This window comes from Hippoglossus hippoglossus, chromosome 6 (genome assembly GCF_009819705.1).
Source record: "Hippoglossus hippoglossus isolate fHipHip1 chromosome 6, fHipHip1.pri, whole genome shotgun sequence".
NCBI classification, from domain to species: domain Eukaryota; kingdom Metazoa; phylum Chordata; class Actinopteri; order Pleuronectiformes; family Pleuronectidae; genus Hippoglossus; species Hippoglossus hippoglossus.
In genome coordinates this window covers 10,621,364-10,635,098 of record NC_047156.1, presented here as the reverse complement: position 1 = coordinate 10,635,098, position 13,735 = coordinate 10,621,364, and the positions used below count along the sequence as shown (strand labels likewise).

General features: G+C 40.5%; 1 protein-coding gene across 1 annotated transcript; it reads right to left on the bottom strand.

The window, feature by feature from the left end:
* Nucleotides 1-2,976: 2,976 nt before the first annotated feature.
* slc17a8 (solute carrier family 17 member 8) lies at nt 2,977-12,377 on the bottom strand. The gene is made up of 12 exons (XM_034587935.1): nt 11,880-12,377; nt 9,918-10,173; nt 9,310-9,428; nt 7,617-7,731; nt 7,095-7,182; nt 6,391-6,477; nt 5,366-5,508; nt 5,129-5,278; nt 4,883-5,015; nt 4,471-4,581; nt 3,919-4,046; nt 2,977-3,463 (listed from the first exon to the last, which is right to left on the bottom strand). Exons 1-12 carry the CDS (start codon nt 11,978-11,980, stop codon nt 3,134-3,136), a joined length of 1,761 nt encoding a protein of 586 aa, XP_034443826.1. The 5' UTR covers nt 11,981-12,377; the 3' UTR covers nt 2,977-3,133.
* Nucleotides 12,378-13,735: the final 1,358 nt, after the last annotated feature.

The window sequence follows — 13,735 nt, the reverse complement described above, 5'->3', positions numbered from 1 at the left end:
CGAATCCCTGATGTCTTTATAATCCTAAATTCGTCCCCAAAAAAAACAAAAGCTTAATCATTGATGGGTTGTTGCTCCATCCAAAGGCCCTTCTGAGTCAACAGAAGTCCCTTTGAAATAAACAGAACCTTTGCCATTGGCTGTTTGTGGACTATGTGGTCTGTGTTTGACAGCATGTGAGGAATGAGCTGGCAGGGGCGTCCTCTGGGGAGCGGAGGACACGTACAGTAGTCGAGGTTCTCACAAGTATTGATGAGGTTTAAAACTGTTTTTAATTTGGTTTCATGAGGACTAGGTGACATATTAGGGGCTGGGCTGTTTTTTTTTTTGGTCTTTCCTTTCACTTCAGTGTTTTGTTACTCACTCCAGACACACTGTGAGTGACGCACACGCGAAATAACAGAAACAAATCCTGGAGAGTGACATAATCGACCACATGCGCTCAAGGACGCAGGAGCACTGTCGGGGCCAGCAACAAAGTCCGTGGCCTTGAAGCTTTATCATCAACATGCAAGAGGAAATAATCAATACACTACTCATTGACCACCAAATGCACAGAAATGATTTAGAACCGTTACGTATATATGTGAGAAGCGAGTTTGACTCTGGCGAGGAAAATCCTGTGCAGTAATTATCCTCGTCGTGGTGAAAATTAAGCAGGCGGATGAAGTCAGATAAGACAAAGGATGTTTACCACAGAGTGATGGGAACCAGAGCAGCCCTTGGAATATTTAGGCACGCTATCAAAAACAGGCCGTGTTAGGGACAGCTTACACTGTCAGAAGATAACGAGGATGTAACTTAGACGTGACACTGCCTTCATGACAGCTTTGTGTGAATAATAAGTTCGGAAATAAGCTGAAGTGAAGGAAACAATAAAATCAACTAAAAACAATAAAAAATGGAACCATAGGCCTACGATAGAGTGGGAAAGTTTTAAATCAGCCTGTTAGCCTCTCAGTTATTTACCGCTCTGTGGCTCCAGGGAGGACACTTTGATTCCAGACTGAATTATGGTGGTGGGTGAAATATCTCAACAACTGTTTTATAGATTCACCATAAATCTTTCATCCTAAGACATTTAGGTAAGGGTTAGGGTTAGGGTTATTTGCTAATTAGCAAATATTTAAAGTTACTTTATAAACATCACTGTTATCATAGGTCCAGGTAATCATGATGTCATGTGACATGTTTCAGACAGAGGCTGAAAAGAGGAGCTGCAGCAATGGACGTTAGAGGAAAGTGAGACCTTTTCTTAACATTAGAGCATTTAAAACGTTTCAAGTAATAACACTAACTGAAATTATGAACCGGAATATGGGAAGTTTGGTCAGTAGCATTGTTGGTGCAATACTAACTTAAGGCAGTGGAAAGCGATTGACCATTAAAAACCCGGTCTGAAGTCAGTGGTGTGGTGTTTCACTGTTATTTCAAGGGGACTAGTTGATAGTTATATGTGCCTATATGTACAATATGCACTTGTTATAGACACAGATGTCTCTTCATGCACAAAGTGTCTCAGAGAAGTGAAGAAAAGCAGAAAATCATAATTTGGTGCAAGTTCCCCTTACATCAACAGAACAATTTGTCATTTGATGATAAATCATTTATATATATTTTTTTGAATACATCAAGTAACATGAAAAATCCAGGACCTTGACGCTCTTTATGGATTTTATGTTTCTAAAACATTCTGCATACAGAATAGAAATGTTGTTCATTACATCTCTGGTGTGTTCAAGTAAAGTGCAAATCAAATACAAGCCCCCTCAAACAATATGATCATACTTTACTGTCTCATGATTAGCAGTGCTGAGGAAGAATGAGTGTGGATTTCTTTACTCTTCTATGATCAAAGTGGAACATCAGCCTCCGTCGTTTTTTTTGGAAACAATCTGGGTCTCCATGTATCAAACATTGAGAGGTTGCAAAAAAGACAAACACCAAAAGAATAAATAGAGTTACACTAAAAGCTTCACAGAGTTATGTCACCATCCATTTCAGCCCATTATGAGCTCAGAACACTATAAATAATGGAGCTGATATAATGCTGGAAGACGCGCCTCACAAATGGATGGAGAACTGAGATCCGCCCGGACAAAGGGAGGCGAGCGCAGCGGTGAAAGACTGTAATCATTCAGCAGCAGCAAATACATACGAGCAAAAAACAAACAAACAAGAAGGCTCATTACATTAACACTGTGGTCTGCTGTCAAACCCATTATTACATTTACATTGCATAGCCGACATGAAGAATGTCAAAAACTATTCACATGTTTCAAAGAAAGCTACATAAGGTCCAGTCAGCGTTTGCACAGGCGGAGAACGATCAGCACAGGCAGGAGGTGGAAGTCAAGTCTGGTTTGAAGCCGCTGATCCATGGATGTTTGGGTGTTTGATGTCATTTCTTTAGTCTATTACTAAGAATACTTGTCTAAAAAATATGTAGAATTGGATTTAATGTTCAACTTCTGATTTCATCATGTATTTGTAGATGTTTCTTTCTTATTTTGCTCAAGTAGGTTTCTAATAAGATTATGTTTGATTTCAGCATTTTAATTGTTTACATTTTCACCCCTGTCTGCCTGTTTGTTTGTTGGTTGGTTGTCAGCAATAAACTAAAAGACAGATCTCCATGAAACTTGGAGGAAGGATGGGACGTGGGCCAAGAAAGAACCCATATAATTTTGTCCTGGATCCGGACAACGGAATCTTTTATCACGTTCTTGAAAATTGCAAGATTTTTTTTGACATTTTCACTTATTTCCTGGGGAATAATGCATGAATGTTTAAAGTCTGGCATATTAAGGGGATTGATGTCTATGAGTGTGTGCAGTTCAACACAGCTCGATTGGATTTAAGGAGACTGTCGGCCTTGGCAGAGGTATGTGTTCCACTGCCTGCCCTTCTAATTGTTCTGTTCCCATATGATTGTTTTCTACAGATTGTGGATTGTTGTACTTTACAGTTAAAATGCTACATTGACCCCCCCCCCCCCCAAAAAAAAACTGAAACAGAGCAGTCTTGAGGTGCGTTTGATGCTGCTTCTCTTGCTTCTTCAACGATGTTTCTGACATTTCCACAGGTGGGAAATGCCTCTGTGACCAGATTTCAGTGCTCAGGAAGTCCAGGCTCACTGGTACCCATCCTGGAAGTCCCCATTCCCACAATGTTCCTCCTCCTCTTGCATGGTCACACCTCTCTTCTTTTTCCAGCCATGCTTTCGGCCGGATGAATTGTCTGTTGTGCCATAACTCATTTTGGGGGCCATCGTGTTATCGCTTTGGAGCTCTGTCTCCTCAGCCAGCTCGTCTTCATCAATTATGCCACATTTTTCCTCACTTGTGCTCTCGGGGTTGGCCCAGACCTGCTGCTCTCCCGAAGCAAAGATAGCATAGAAGATGACCCCTGTGTAATGCACCATGGACGCAATAACAAAGACATTCTGCCACTCCAGACGAGTCTGTGGGGGAGATGAATGGAGTCAGTGATCTTATGATGATACAGCACTGAGGCTGAGCGCTGCAAAGCCTCTGAATTACTCATGGCATTGGAAATACTACAGCTGCAGTGTGTATAATAAATGTCACAGCTCTATTAATTATAGATGCAAGTTACGTATAGAACCAAGAAGCAAGCATGATATATTTTGATGTATATTTTAAACATGTAATGAGGGAAATCTAAGGGAAGGACACAGTTTCAGTCTCGGATGTTTTTTTAATACACAGACCAAACACACAATAATTAATAATACATAAAAGAATTCCAACAGAATATGAAATTAAGAAGAATATGAGATGAACAACTGACCTATGTACAAACATATTCAGTTGCAGTCAAAATACGAGCAAACAACTAATAAACACATGTTAAAATATTACATAGTGTAGTAAAAGTGTTGAGAATCATTTGTACCTTGTGTTTAGTCAAAGCTCCAACAATCAGGGGACACACCATCCCAGAGAGGGTTCCCACACCGTTAGAAATACCCATCAGGATGCTGGCATAGCGAGGAGCAATATCCAGATGATTGACATTAAAACCTAAACACAGAGCACACGAGACAGTGTTTGATTAACGTGAAAAAAATATATTTTTTAATGGATTTCTGTATTTTGTAAAACTGAATATGGTTCAGTTCCACCTGCACGTTTCTATTTGTAAATCTATAAAATATTCAGAAGAGAGGCCAGTGAGAAGGTTCGGAAGGATGAGGCATGTAGACAGCGTTACATCCAAAGAAAAGATACTAAATTAAAATGTTTGATTCTTTCATAATCAAATAGACAGATAAAATGACAGAACATAAATAAAGCATTCCTGCAACCTCCTGTGCATCTGAGTGTTTCCAAATTTCTCAAGTTTCAAGCAAAACCCTAATTTCTTTAGTTCTGTTTGGAGTCAAACTGAAAACTTTTAATTTCCGATGAGGCACAGATTTATCTTTGTTTGCAGATGTTGTAATACCTGAGATGGCAAATCCACTGAAGCCCACAGCCAGAACGAGGAAGGAGATGGCGACTCCTCGGGTGTGAGAAAACCCAACCACCAGCAGCAGAGTGGCCTCCATCCCGAAACCTGTGGAAACACAGGACCAGACGATAGAGGAGATTAATGCGTAAAAGAGACAAAATGTGCATGTAAGCGTTTGTAAGCAGTGAGTCTGAGGTTTAAAAGTGTCCTACATAGTTTCTGCTTGACTCATTTACAATGAAAACATGTTGTATTTATCTTTATACACTGTACTGCCATTTTTTTGATTAAAAAAACATTTAATGAAAAATATGTAGCAAAGGAGAGGAGACAGCGGCCCGTCAAGTCATGAATTTCCAGTGTTAAGAATGAAAGAATGCTTTGCCTCTAGTTTACCATCACGTACCTCCACAGTTCATGAGTTTTCTCACATTTGTGGTCGACATGATTTTGTTCGTGCGTAAGAAGTCAGCCAGCTGACCCCCGATAGGGACCACAATTGTCATCACCATGTGGGGGACAGCAGACAGGATCCCCACCTGTCGACAGGTCACACATTCAGGACGGAACAAGGTGAGTGTGACGACCAATCTGTCATCATGGATGTTTCTCACTGACGGTGGAATTACTGTGGCGACACTGCGAGACCAACCTTGCTGATGGGAAAACCGAAAACTTCCTCAAAGTAAGCCGGCTGGCTGATGAGGAGCAGGTAGAAGGTCCAGCTGCGGCAGAAGTTGGCCACGATGATGGCGTAGACGGGCATGGAGGTGAAGAAACGACGCCATGGAGTCTTGAATTTCTGTGATTGACAGACAGAAATCCGTGCGTGTCATTGATGCAGTGTGTGTCAAGTTGAAAGGCACCGTCCAACATTGTATATACAAACCTCAGTTGCACTCAGTTGGTGGATTGTTTCACCGATGGTCGTCTCGATGTACCTCCTCTCCTCGTCAGTGATTGTGGGATGTTCAGCAGGACTTCCATACGCCAGCAGAAGCCACAGTATGTACCACAGGATCCCAAAAACTCCTTTTCATGAAAAGAGCGTGACAACAGAGCAGATGAATTTATACATGTGCACTAATAGATGCATATCTTTGTAGTGACGGCTCTGTAAAGTGTTGCCGAGCAGCTTGAGGACAGGACAGACTAATTAAAACAACCCCAGACCCTCTGTGGACCGCTAGAACTTTCATTATTAAAATTAAATGAGTAAGGTATGAGTCACGGAGCCCCAGACAGGAAAATGCTAATTCACATCAATAAATCAAGAGATTGTATCACAGCAGAAGCAGAGTAGATTTTTTATTAAAACACGTTTGGCGAGGTATGAATTTTGTGTGAGTGTTAATCCGTTTAATCAAACTCAAAAGCAATTCAGATAACAGTTATTGTGCAGAGCAGACTAAGTGTAACTGCCACAGAGCAACATGAGTCAGGGATTAAGATGTCATGAACCAACATCCAGGGTATTTAATCAACGTGAACATATATGGTGTATAGCTTTATTAATGGCTTAGGGATGCTTTATAACTCAGTTATAAATCAAACTCGGGCTCCTCTGGCAAATACTTTTTCTCAAATAAGCATCAAATATAAATGTTATAAAGTATTTACTGAATGTAATTTTGTCCAGATTCCTTAAAGGTTTTTCCAGCCGATGGAAAATTGTATTTTATTAAAGGCTTACAACTTATATGTGAAACAACCTGAGTTATTAAAAATTAAATGAAAACATTTACTTAGACTTACTGACCATTTACAAAGAATGATTAAGATTACTAAGAAGTGCTACCAATTGAATTAGATATACCCTGAAAGGTTGTCATGACTCTGAACTATTATGACTCTAGACTCTTTATTCTTTGGACCTTTGCCTCTTTAATGTGTGTGTTAACAGATCCCTCTTACCATAGATGTAAAAGACCGAAGACCAGCCAACGTACTGAACGAGCACTCCAGCTAAAGGCATGGCGATCACTGCTCCCGCATAGGATCCTGGGAACAAAGGACAAAAATGTCAGACTAAAAATGATGATGTCTCTTGTTTATATTTCCTTTTCACAGCTTTGCATTTTATAAACAACTGAAATTAACGTAATGTGATTGTAGTGAATTCAATCGAAACTGTAGAGTGAAAATGTGTCTGAAATAAACAGCGTATCTCAAATCTCTGTAAACCTTTTCAGTCAGATCACAATATTTCACTAACCCTAAATCCTGTGAGTGACCCAAAAAAAGATTTGAATGACACTGTTTTCATTATTTACTGTCACGAAACAAATAAAAGCTCATGTACACGAATCAATACATTACATTTCGTGACTACTTCAGTGTTACTGCGTTGAAATGAGCCATTGGCACTGCCTTGACAGAGACGCTGTTTTAATGTGTTTTCTATTAACTGACAGAGTCATGAATGCTGCTGTTTGAATACAGCAGGAGGCAGGGAGGGTGCATTAGGACAGCAAGCAACGCACAGGGGAAAAGATGGAGACCCTCATTCAGAGTACGCATGGTTAGCTATGTTCAATTAATGTCAATTTAAGAGGGTTTTGATTCATGGTGTTTTCTGGAGCATTTTTATAAGAGGAAGAAACAGAAGTATCACTCACCACAGAATGAAGTGGTGGCCAGTCGGCTCCGCTCAAGAGGCGGTGCCCATTTGGACCACATCCCATGGCATGCTGGGTAGGTGACACCCTGTAGGAGGGACATGGCGTGGAAGATGTCAAAGGTCAAAGTTAAGCTTGACTTGGGATGAAGCCTGGGATTCACTGACATACGTTGTCTACATTTTGGGAAACGCTTCTTTGTTTTGAGGATGTTAGATTTTGTTTCTTGAGCTGACGCAGTGAAATCTAAATATGTTAAATGAGATAACATGTTGCTGTATATAAGCTCTAGAGATTTTGCTGTGTAGATTTTATGAACTTTGGATGGGACCGTGTTCAGTGTTTATGCTAAGATAAGCTAACTGGCTACTGGTGATAGCTTCGCATTTATCCTACAGTTGTGAATGTTGTTTTTATTTCTCACCACAAAAATAAATGTTCATATTTCCCCAAATTTTGAACCATTGTTTTAGTGACCCAGTCGTCATTCTCCTTTATTTGCCTCCAACATTTTTGTCTTACCTCCACTAAGCCCTGCAGGATGCGAACAAACATGACGCAGCCGTAGTGAGTCCTTGCTGCTGATGGAATAAACATATTCAGCACTGAGGTCAGGAAAATGGCCGCCCCAAACACCCTGTAGCAAAACATTTGGTGCAAAAAAGAGAAGAGCTTGAAACATCAACGTTCACATGTATCACTCACAGAATACAAGAATAGTTATTGGAATCATGCTTAGTCACGACAGAAAAGGGTTGTTAGCTTAGTTTAGCTTAGCGTAAAGAGAAGGAAAGAGCTAGCATGGCTCTGTTCAGGTTCTTCTACAGGTTATTGATTGATAACATTATATGTCATTGTTTAATATGAACTAAAAGTCTAACAAAGACAATTTTTTGTAACCCCCATATTAGCCTAAGACAGTAATTAGCCAACTTTTTGTTGTTTGAATGAGATAAATTGTGAATTTTGATAGTTGGATCATATCACATTCAGACAGTCTACAATTCTTTATGCTAAGCTAGCAAGATCATGGCTTACTGGTTTCAGCTACGTATTTACGCTGCAGATATGACCTTATCTGACTTTTCGAAAAGCGATTAAGCATTTTTTCCCACAGACGGTAGCCTATACAAGGATGGACGACATGATGACACCCCAGAAGCGAAGCCAAAGTGTCTTGAGCACCCCCTGGTGGCTGGCTTTAGTAAATATCATATATCCTGCCTCATCCATGTTAGCAGATGCAACTAAAAAGTCAAAATTATTTTTTAGTTCCAGGAAATTTATGAGAAATTGTCAGTTTTAATATTTAATTTCTCAACTCATTTAAGATATTACACACTCCTGCAACAATGCTTTAGTGCCTTAACTGTATTGTGATGGTAAAACAGGTAAAAACACAACAACACATGCTACCCAGTGTCTGAGAGATATGTGATATTGGGATCCTGTATATCTCCACACATCTGACAGTCGGCCTCACAATGAGACACGTCTCATCCCTCTCCCGGTCACCGGCTGAGATAAAGACATCCCTTTCAATCCCCAAGTTTCTGCTTCATCACCGCCGTGCTACTTAGCTCCCTTCTCTTTTCTCCTTCACCTCATCCCCCCGTCCTTCTCTTTTTCCAAAACAGTGTGTAAGTGACACTTGTAATATTCCAGTGGCTGGTGTTGCCGAGAGAAATCAGAGGTAGGATCTTTCATTATTAACTCTGTCAGTGGCGTGTCCTCTTTTCCTGTGAAGCTTTTATTACAGGACCGCTATCTGCTCCATCAGCACCGCTCACCACACCGTACAGCTTTAACCCTTTAACTGCGAGGGCTGAGCAGGTGCTCCCCCCGAAAAACCTTTATTTGGTTTTATAGACCTTTGCTGTGATCATTTCTTAACATATGATCAGGGCCTGTGGTGACCATGACTCAAAGCATCATCTGACTCTGCACCCCTCACACTTATCAAACTGTTTCAATATCAACATCATCACTTTCCTCTGCACTGTATCTGAGGCAACCAACAACAATTTGTTTTATAGACGTGATTAATCCTCTGTTCAGAATGTGTCAGACAAAAGAGAAAAACCTCACTCACAAGAACCCGGAGTCCAATCATCATCATCACAAAATAACCCTGTCAAACAGTCTCTTTAGTTGGTAAAACTGAGTGTACAGTGCTACAGTGAAATCACAAACAGTCGTGAAGCCAGTGAGTGACCTGTTGGCAAAGAGCTTGTTGGAGATGAAGCCACCAGGGATTTGAGTGACGATGTAGCCCCAGAAGAAGGAGCCGTGGATCAGCCCCACTGTCTCTGGGTCCCAGTTGAACTGAGCCATCTGGAGAAGGAGAGAGAAAATTTCTTATAGAGGAAGATGAAGAATTTAAAAGATGAAAATATGTGACTTAAAAATGCAATGTTGAACTCATAATCAACAAAACACAGTTTCTTAATTCAATACAAAAGGAACGGACCCACTACATTTTTGGTGTGGATCTAGATCAGGGGGCGGATCCAGGAACTAGGGAAATCTGGCATTTTTCAAAATGTTCCGGTTTCCCAGGAAACAATCCATGGATCTTAGGGGACTAATTTCTATAGGTGTGTGTGATTTGGTGCAGCTTGATAGAATTTATGGGGACTGTTGGGCCTTGGCGGAGGTAAGTGCTCCACTGAGTACCGTTCTAGTTTAATACCTGTAAGTGACCAAGATACACCCCAAAAAGAGTTATTTTATTTTAAGTAACCTACAATTTAAGGCTGTCACTCATTGTAAAATGTCTTCAAAACTCAAAACCAAAGGGTCCTGTGAAAGAGCCCCATATACCTGAAGCACTGGAGTCCCATTGATATAGACAGTGTTGTTGTTCACCATCTCCACGATGGCCACACCAAGATTGCACCGAATGCCAAAGGAGATGCAGAAGCCCAGGCCGCTGAGGATGGCGATGATGTATCGTTTAGGGAGACCGCCACAGCTGCAGTCCACCAGCGGGGCAGGAAGTGGTGCATATGCCACTGGACGCCCATCCTCTGTCAGCTCAATGTTGTCCTCTTCTTCTACATTGCTACCATCTATTTTCCTAAGGAACAAATAGCAGGGAACACAGTATTTGTTATCTGAGTATCCTGAAGTAAAAATATGTATTTCTTATGCACATCATTCATCAAATGCCAGTGTCCTTTGTGCCTAAATTCTATGATATATGAATTTGGCTGCAAGTCATGTAAGGATTTCTGCATTATTCACCTGATAATGTCGTGTCCTGTTGCTTTTGGCAACAAAACAGCACAGTAACACAAGTCTCTGCACTCGCTTGCAGAGGGCAGGAGGTGAGGCCACGACACGCGAGGTAAAGGGTCACAGATCTGCTATGATCAGGTTGCTTTCAGCACCTGCTCCACAACCAAAAACCCATCTCTTTTACTGTCTCCCTGCTCCAATGCTCTCATCCTCCTGCAGAAGATCTCTTATGCAGTTCATCCCCACCAGGACAGATATTAGCAAGAAACTGGGAGCAGTTCTTTGTTATCAAGCACTGAAATCCTCCCTTTTTCACCTCAGTATTTGATGAGCAACCAGTGGTTACAGAAGTGACAACTGGCTTGTTGTGTAATTTAATGTATTATCCACTAATGTATTGGAAAAGTAAATATTCATGATTTAAAAGAGCACAAGATTTTAAAAACAATGTCAGTTATAAAAGCAATGGGTGAAAAAAATAGTCCGTCTTATAGTCAAATTAGTCATGCATCTAAAAAGGCTTCAGCGACATTTGACTTTTATTTGACATGGACCTGATATTTCCTTTGTCTTTGAATGAACAGCACTGTCGGTCGATGTCACCTGTAGAACAGCACGTAAACAGCTGCAGCGAACATTGATATATTTAAAATGAAAAATCCTTTCAGAGATAATATGCATTACACTTACTCTCAAAGAAAGGGTGTAGTAATCATAAATTGTTAAAAACAGAAGATGATATTTTCAAAAAGCAGCAAACAAGTGTTGACAGCGACTGTCTGGTCACTGACTTCATGTGATCAGGCTGTAAATATGTTGTAAACTGGTGGATTAATTAAGAATTAATTAAATCTTATTTAATTCTGTCTCGTGTTGTGATCCACTAAAACCACTTTTATCTTTTGGCGTCAATACAAAATAATTTACCCAGGAGTAAAAAAACTCACGATTATATTTAGAAAATCCGAAATGATGGGCACATTTTTATAACATTATTATTATTATCATTATTATTATTATTCATTTCTTCTTATGTTTCACTTCTTCATAATGGATTACTGTATTTCTACATGATGACAGAACACATACATATTAATGCCACACACACAAAACTCATCTTCCAGGCAATTGCCATCTAAGTGTTTTATCTCTAGAATTTCCTTCTATATGGAGGCTCCCACCTCCAGCACACACGTCCTACTGTGAAATATGCATCGGATATGAAATATGTATCAATGTCTTAAAATAAAATCTCTGATTGCATCACAGGGATTGCCTGGCAAGCACAAGAATCAAATATTTATTTATCGTCAGGATCTCTGAGAACACGCTGGGCTTAATGGGCTCGCCTCCAGGCTCTGTGACACTAGGTATTTCTGCTCTCGTATAGTTGAACAATCTTGTTTTAATCTCCGCTGTGAATGTAATATACGGACAATGAGTGAAAAGCCTAAGCTTATTACATGCAGTCTAACAATATCTTCTAAAAACTGTGGGGTGTGGATCAAACATCCCTCGCACCACTCTCCACATAAACCCACTCACCTTTGCAGTTTTCCCAGAGAGTCGCCCACAGTGCTCTTCACCTCCTCCTTCCCAGGCTTCAACACCTGCTCCTTCAAACCTGTCAACCCACCAAAAGGCATTTTCCCTGGATCTTCTCTCTTTTCTCTCCACCTTTGTCTCAAAACAGCGTCTTGATACCTCGCTGGCACACTTTGTTATGAGAAAATAAAATGAAAATCCACTAGAAGCCTTTCTCCATCCTCCCTGAGTTTGTGGCACCGGCGGCTGGCTCCACCTCAGAGTGGTGCCAAGGGTCCCTCAGAGGTAACACAGACTTTGTCCGCTTTTCAGAGCTGATTCAGAGATGGTGCTGAAGTACTCCTCCTTCCAAAGTGCCGTTCGGTCAGAGCCTCTGGAACATTAATCTCCAAAAGATCCATCCAAGACTGATACATAAGGAAGAAAAAAATAAAAGTGTAGCATCCACTTTTTAATCTCTGGGCATTATGAGACCCCGTTGTCTGCAGCTGAACTGAAAGATCCGCTCAGATCTCCTCTCCATCTCATAACTCATCCATCACTGGTGAGGAGGGGCAGGTGTAGCTGGTTTTCCAAAACCCAGCCCCTCATCCAACACATCATCATCTTTATCGTCATCATCATCATCATCACCTCCCCATGCAGCACCACCCCTTCACCTACTTAGGTTCATCTGATAGCAGCCCGGTGGACAAACAATTAAATATGCACGAGCTTGACAAGTCGCATGGAGGAGCTGGGCGGCTGTGGTGTAACATGTGAGCAGGTGAAACCCAAGACAGAGCCATCAAGTTCCAGGTTTACGCTCACACTCTCTGCCAGCTCCTCCATGTTGCTGTTTCACAATGTCTGCATCACAGAGGAGGGACAGATATAATAACTGCTGCCATAAAGCTGTGCAGTTCATGGACTTCAACATCGTATCTCCTACCATTTGACAGTGATGGGAGTTTATTTGAAATGCATTTTTTGCCAGTAGGGGGGAAACAAAATTTTTCACCGTGAAGATCATTCTTTGTAGAGTCTATAGCATTAAAAGATATAGAAGTTGAGATTTTAAAACTTAAACAGTGGACTGCATGTTGTTGGCTGTTGAAGAGTTACTGCTTAGTGAGAGTTGTGCCAATACTCCATCCACCCGTCCTTTACACTGCTCATCCTTTGAGGGTCTGGGGGGGGGGGGGGGGCCTTCTTCTTTCCAGAGACAGTTTTGTGGAACGTGACAATTAGATGCATGTCCTTTTTGTGATTTATATAACAGTTTATTGGGGGGGGGTTCTAACAGCTTTTTTGAGTTGTTTGGTGGTGCATTACGTAATGAACATTAGTTTTTGGAATTCATAAATAAGTAAAATTATGAATAATTACAATGACAAATCCCAAACAGAAGCAGGAAAATCTATAAACAAATACCTGCAGATATAACTCTCAACATTAATACTTCCCTATAATTGTATAATTAGAATTTAAGTAACTTTTTGACTTTATTACCTGTGATAATTACCTGAATATGAATCAGGAGATTTAAAAAAAGAACTTGGAATCTTGTTTCTGAATAAGTCATGTCTGCCATCTAGTGTTTGGAATGAGGAGGTGACACATGAGTCCATAATGTGACTGTGCAGAGAAACACAAAGAATGAATAAACTCTAAACAAGGCTGACATCTGTCCAGTGCAGTCTTTACTGTGGGACTTATATAAGGATCTTATAGTTGTAGGTGTCTGTATGTGCACATCTAATGACACCAACTAAAAATACAGCCATTGAACATAAAGGTGGTAAATTACAACAAAGACAGCAAACAACAACAACAACCTAATAATGTGGTTTATTCAATATAAATAAAAAGGCTAT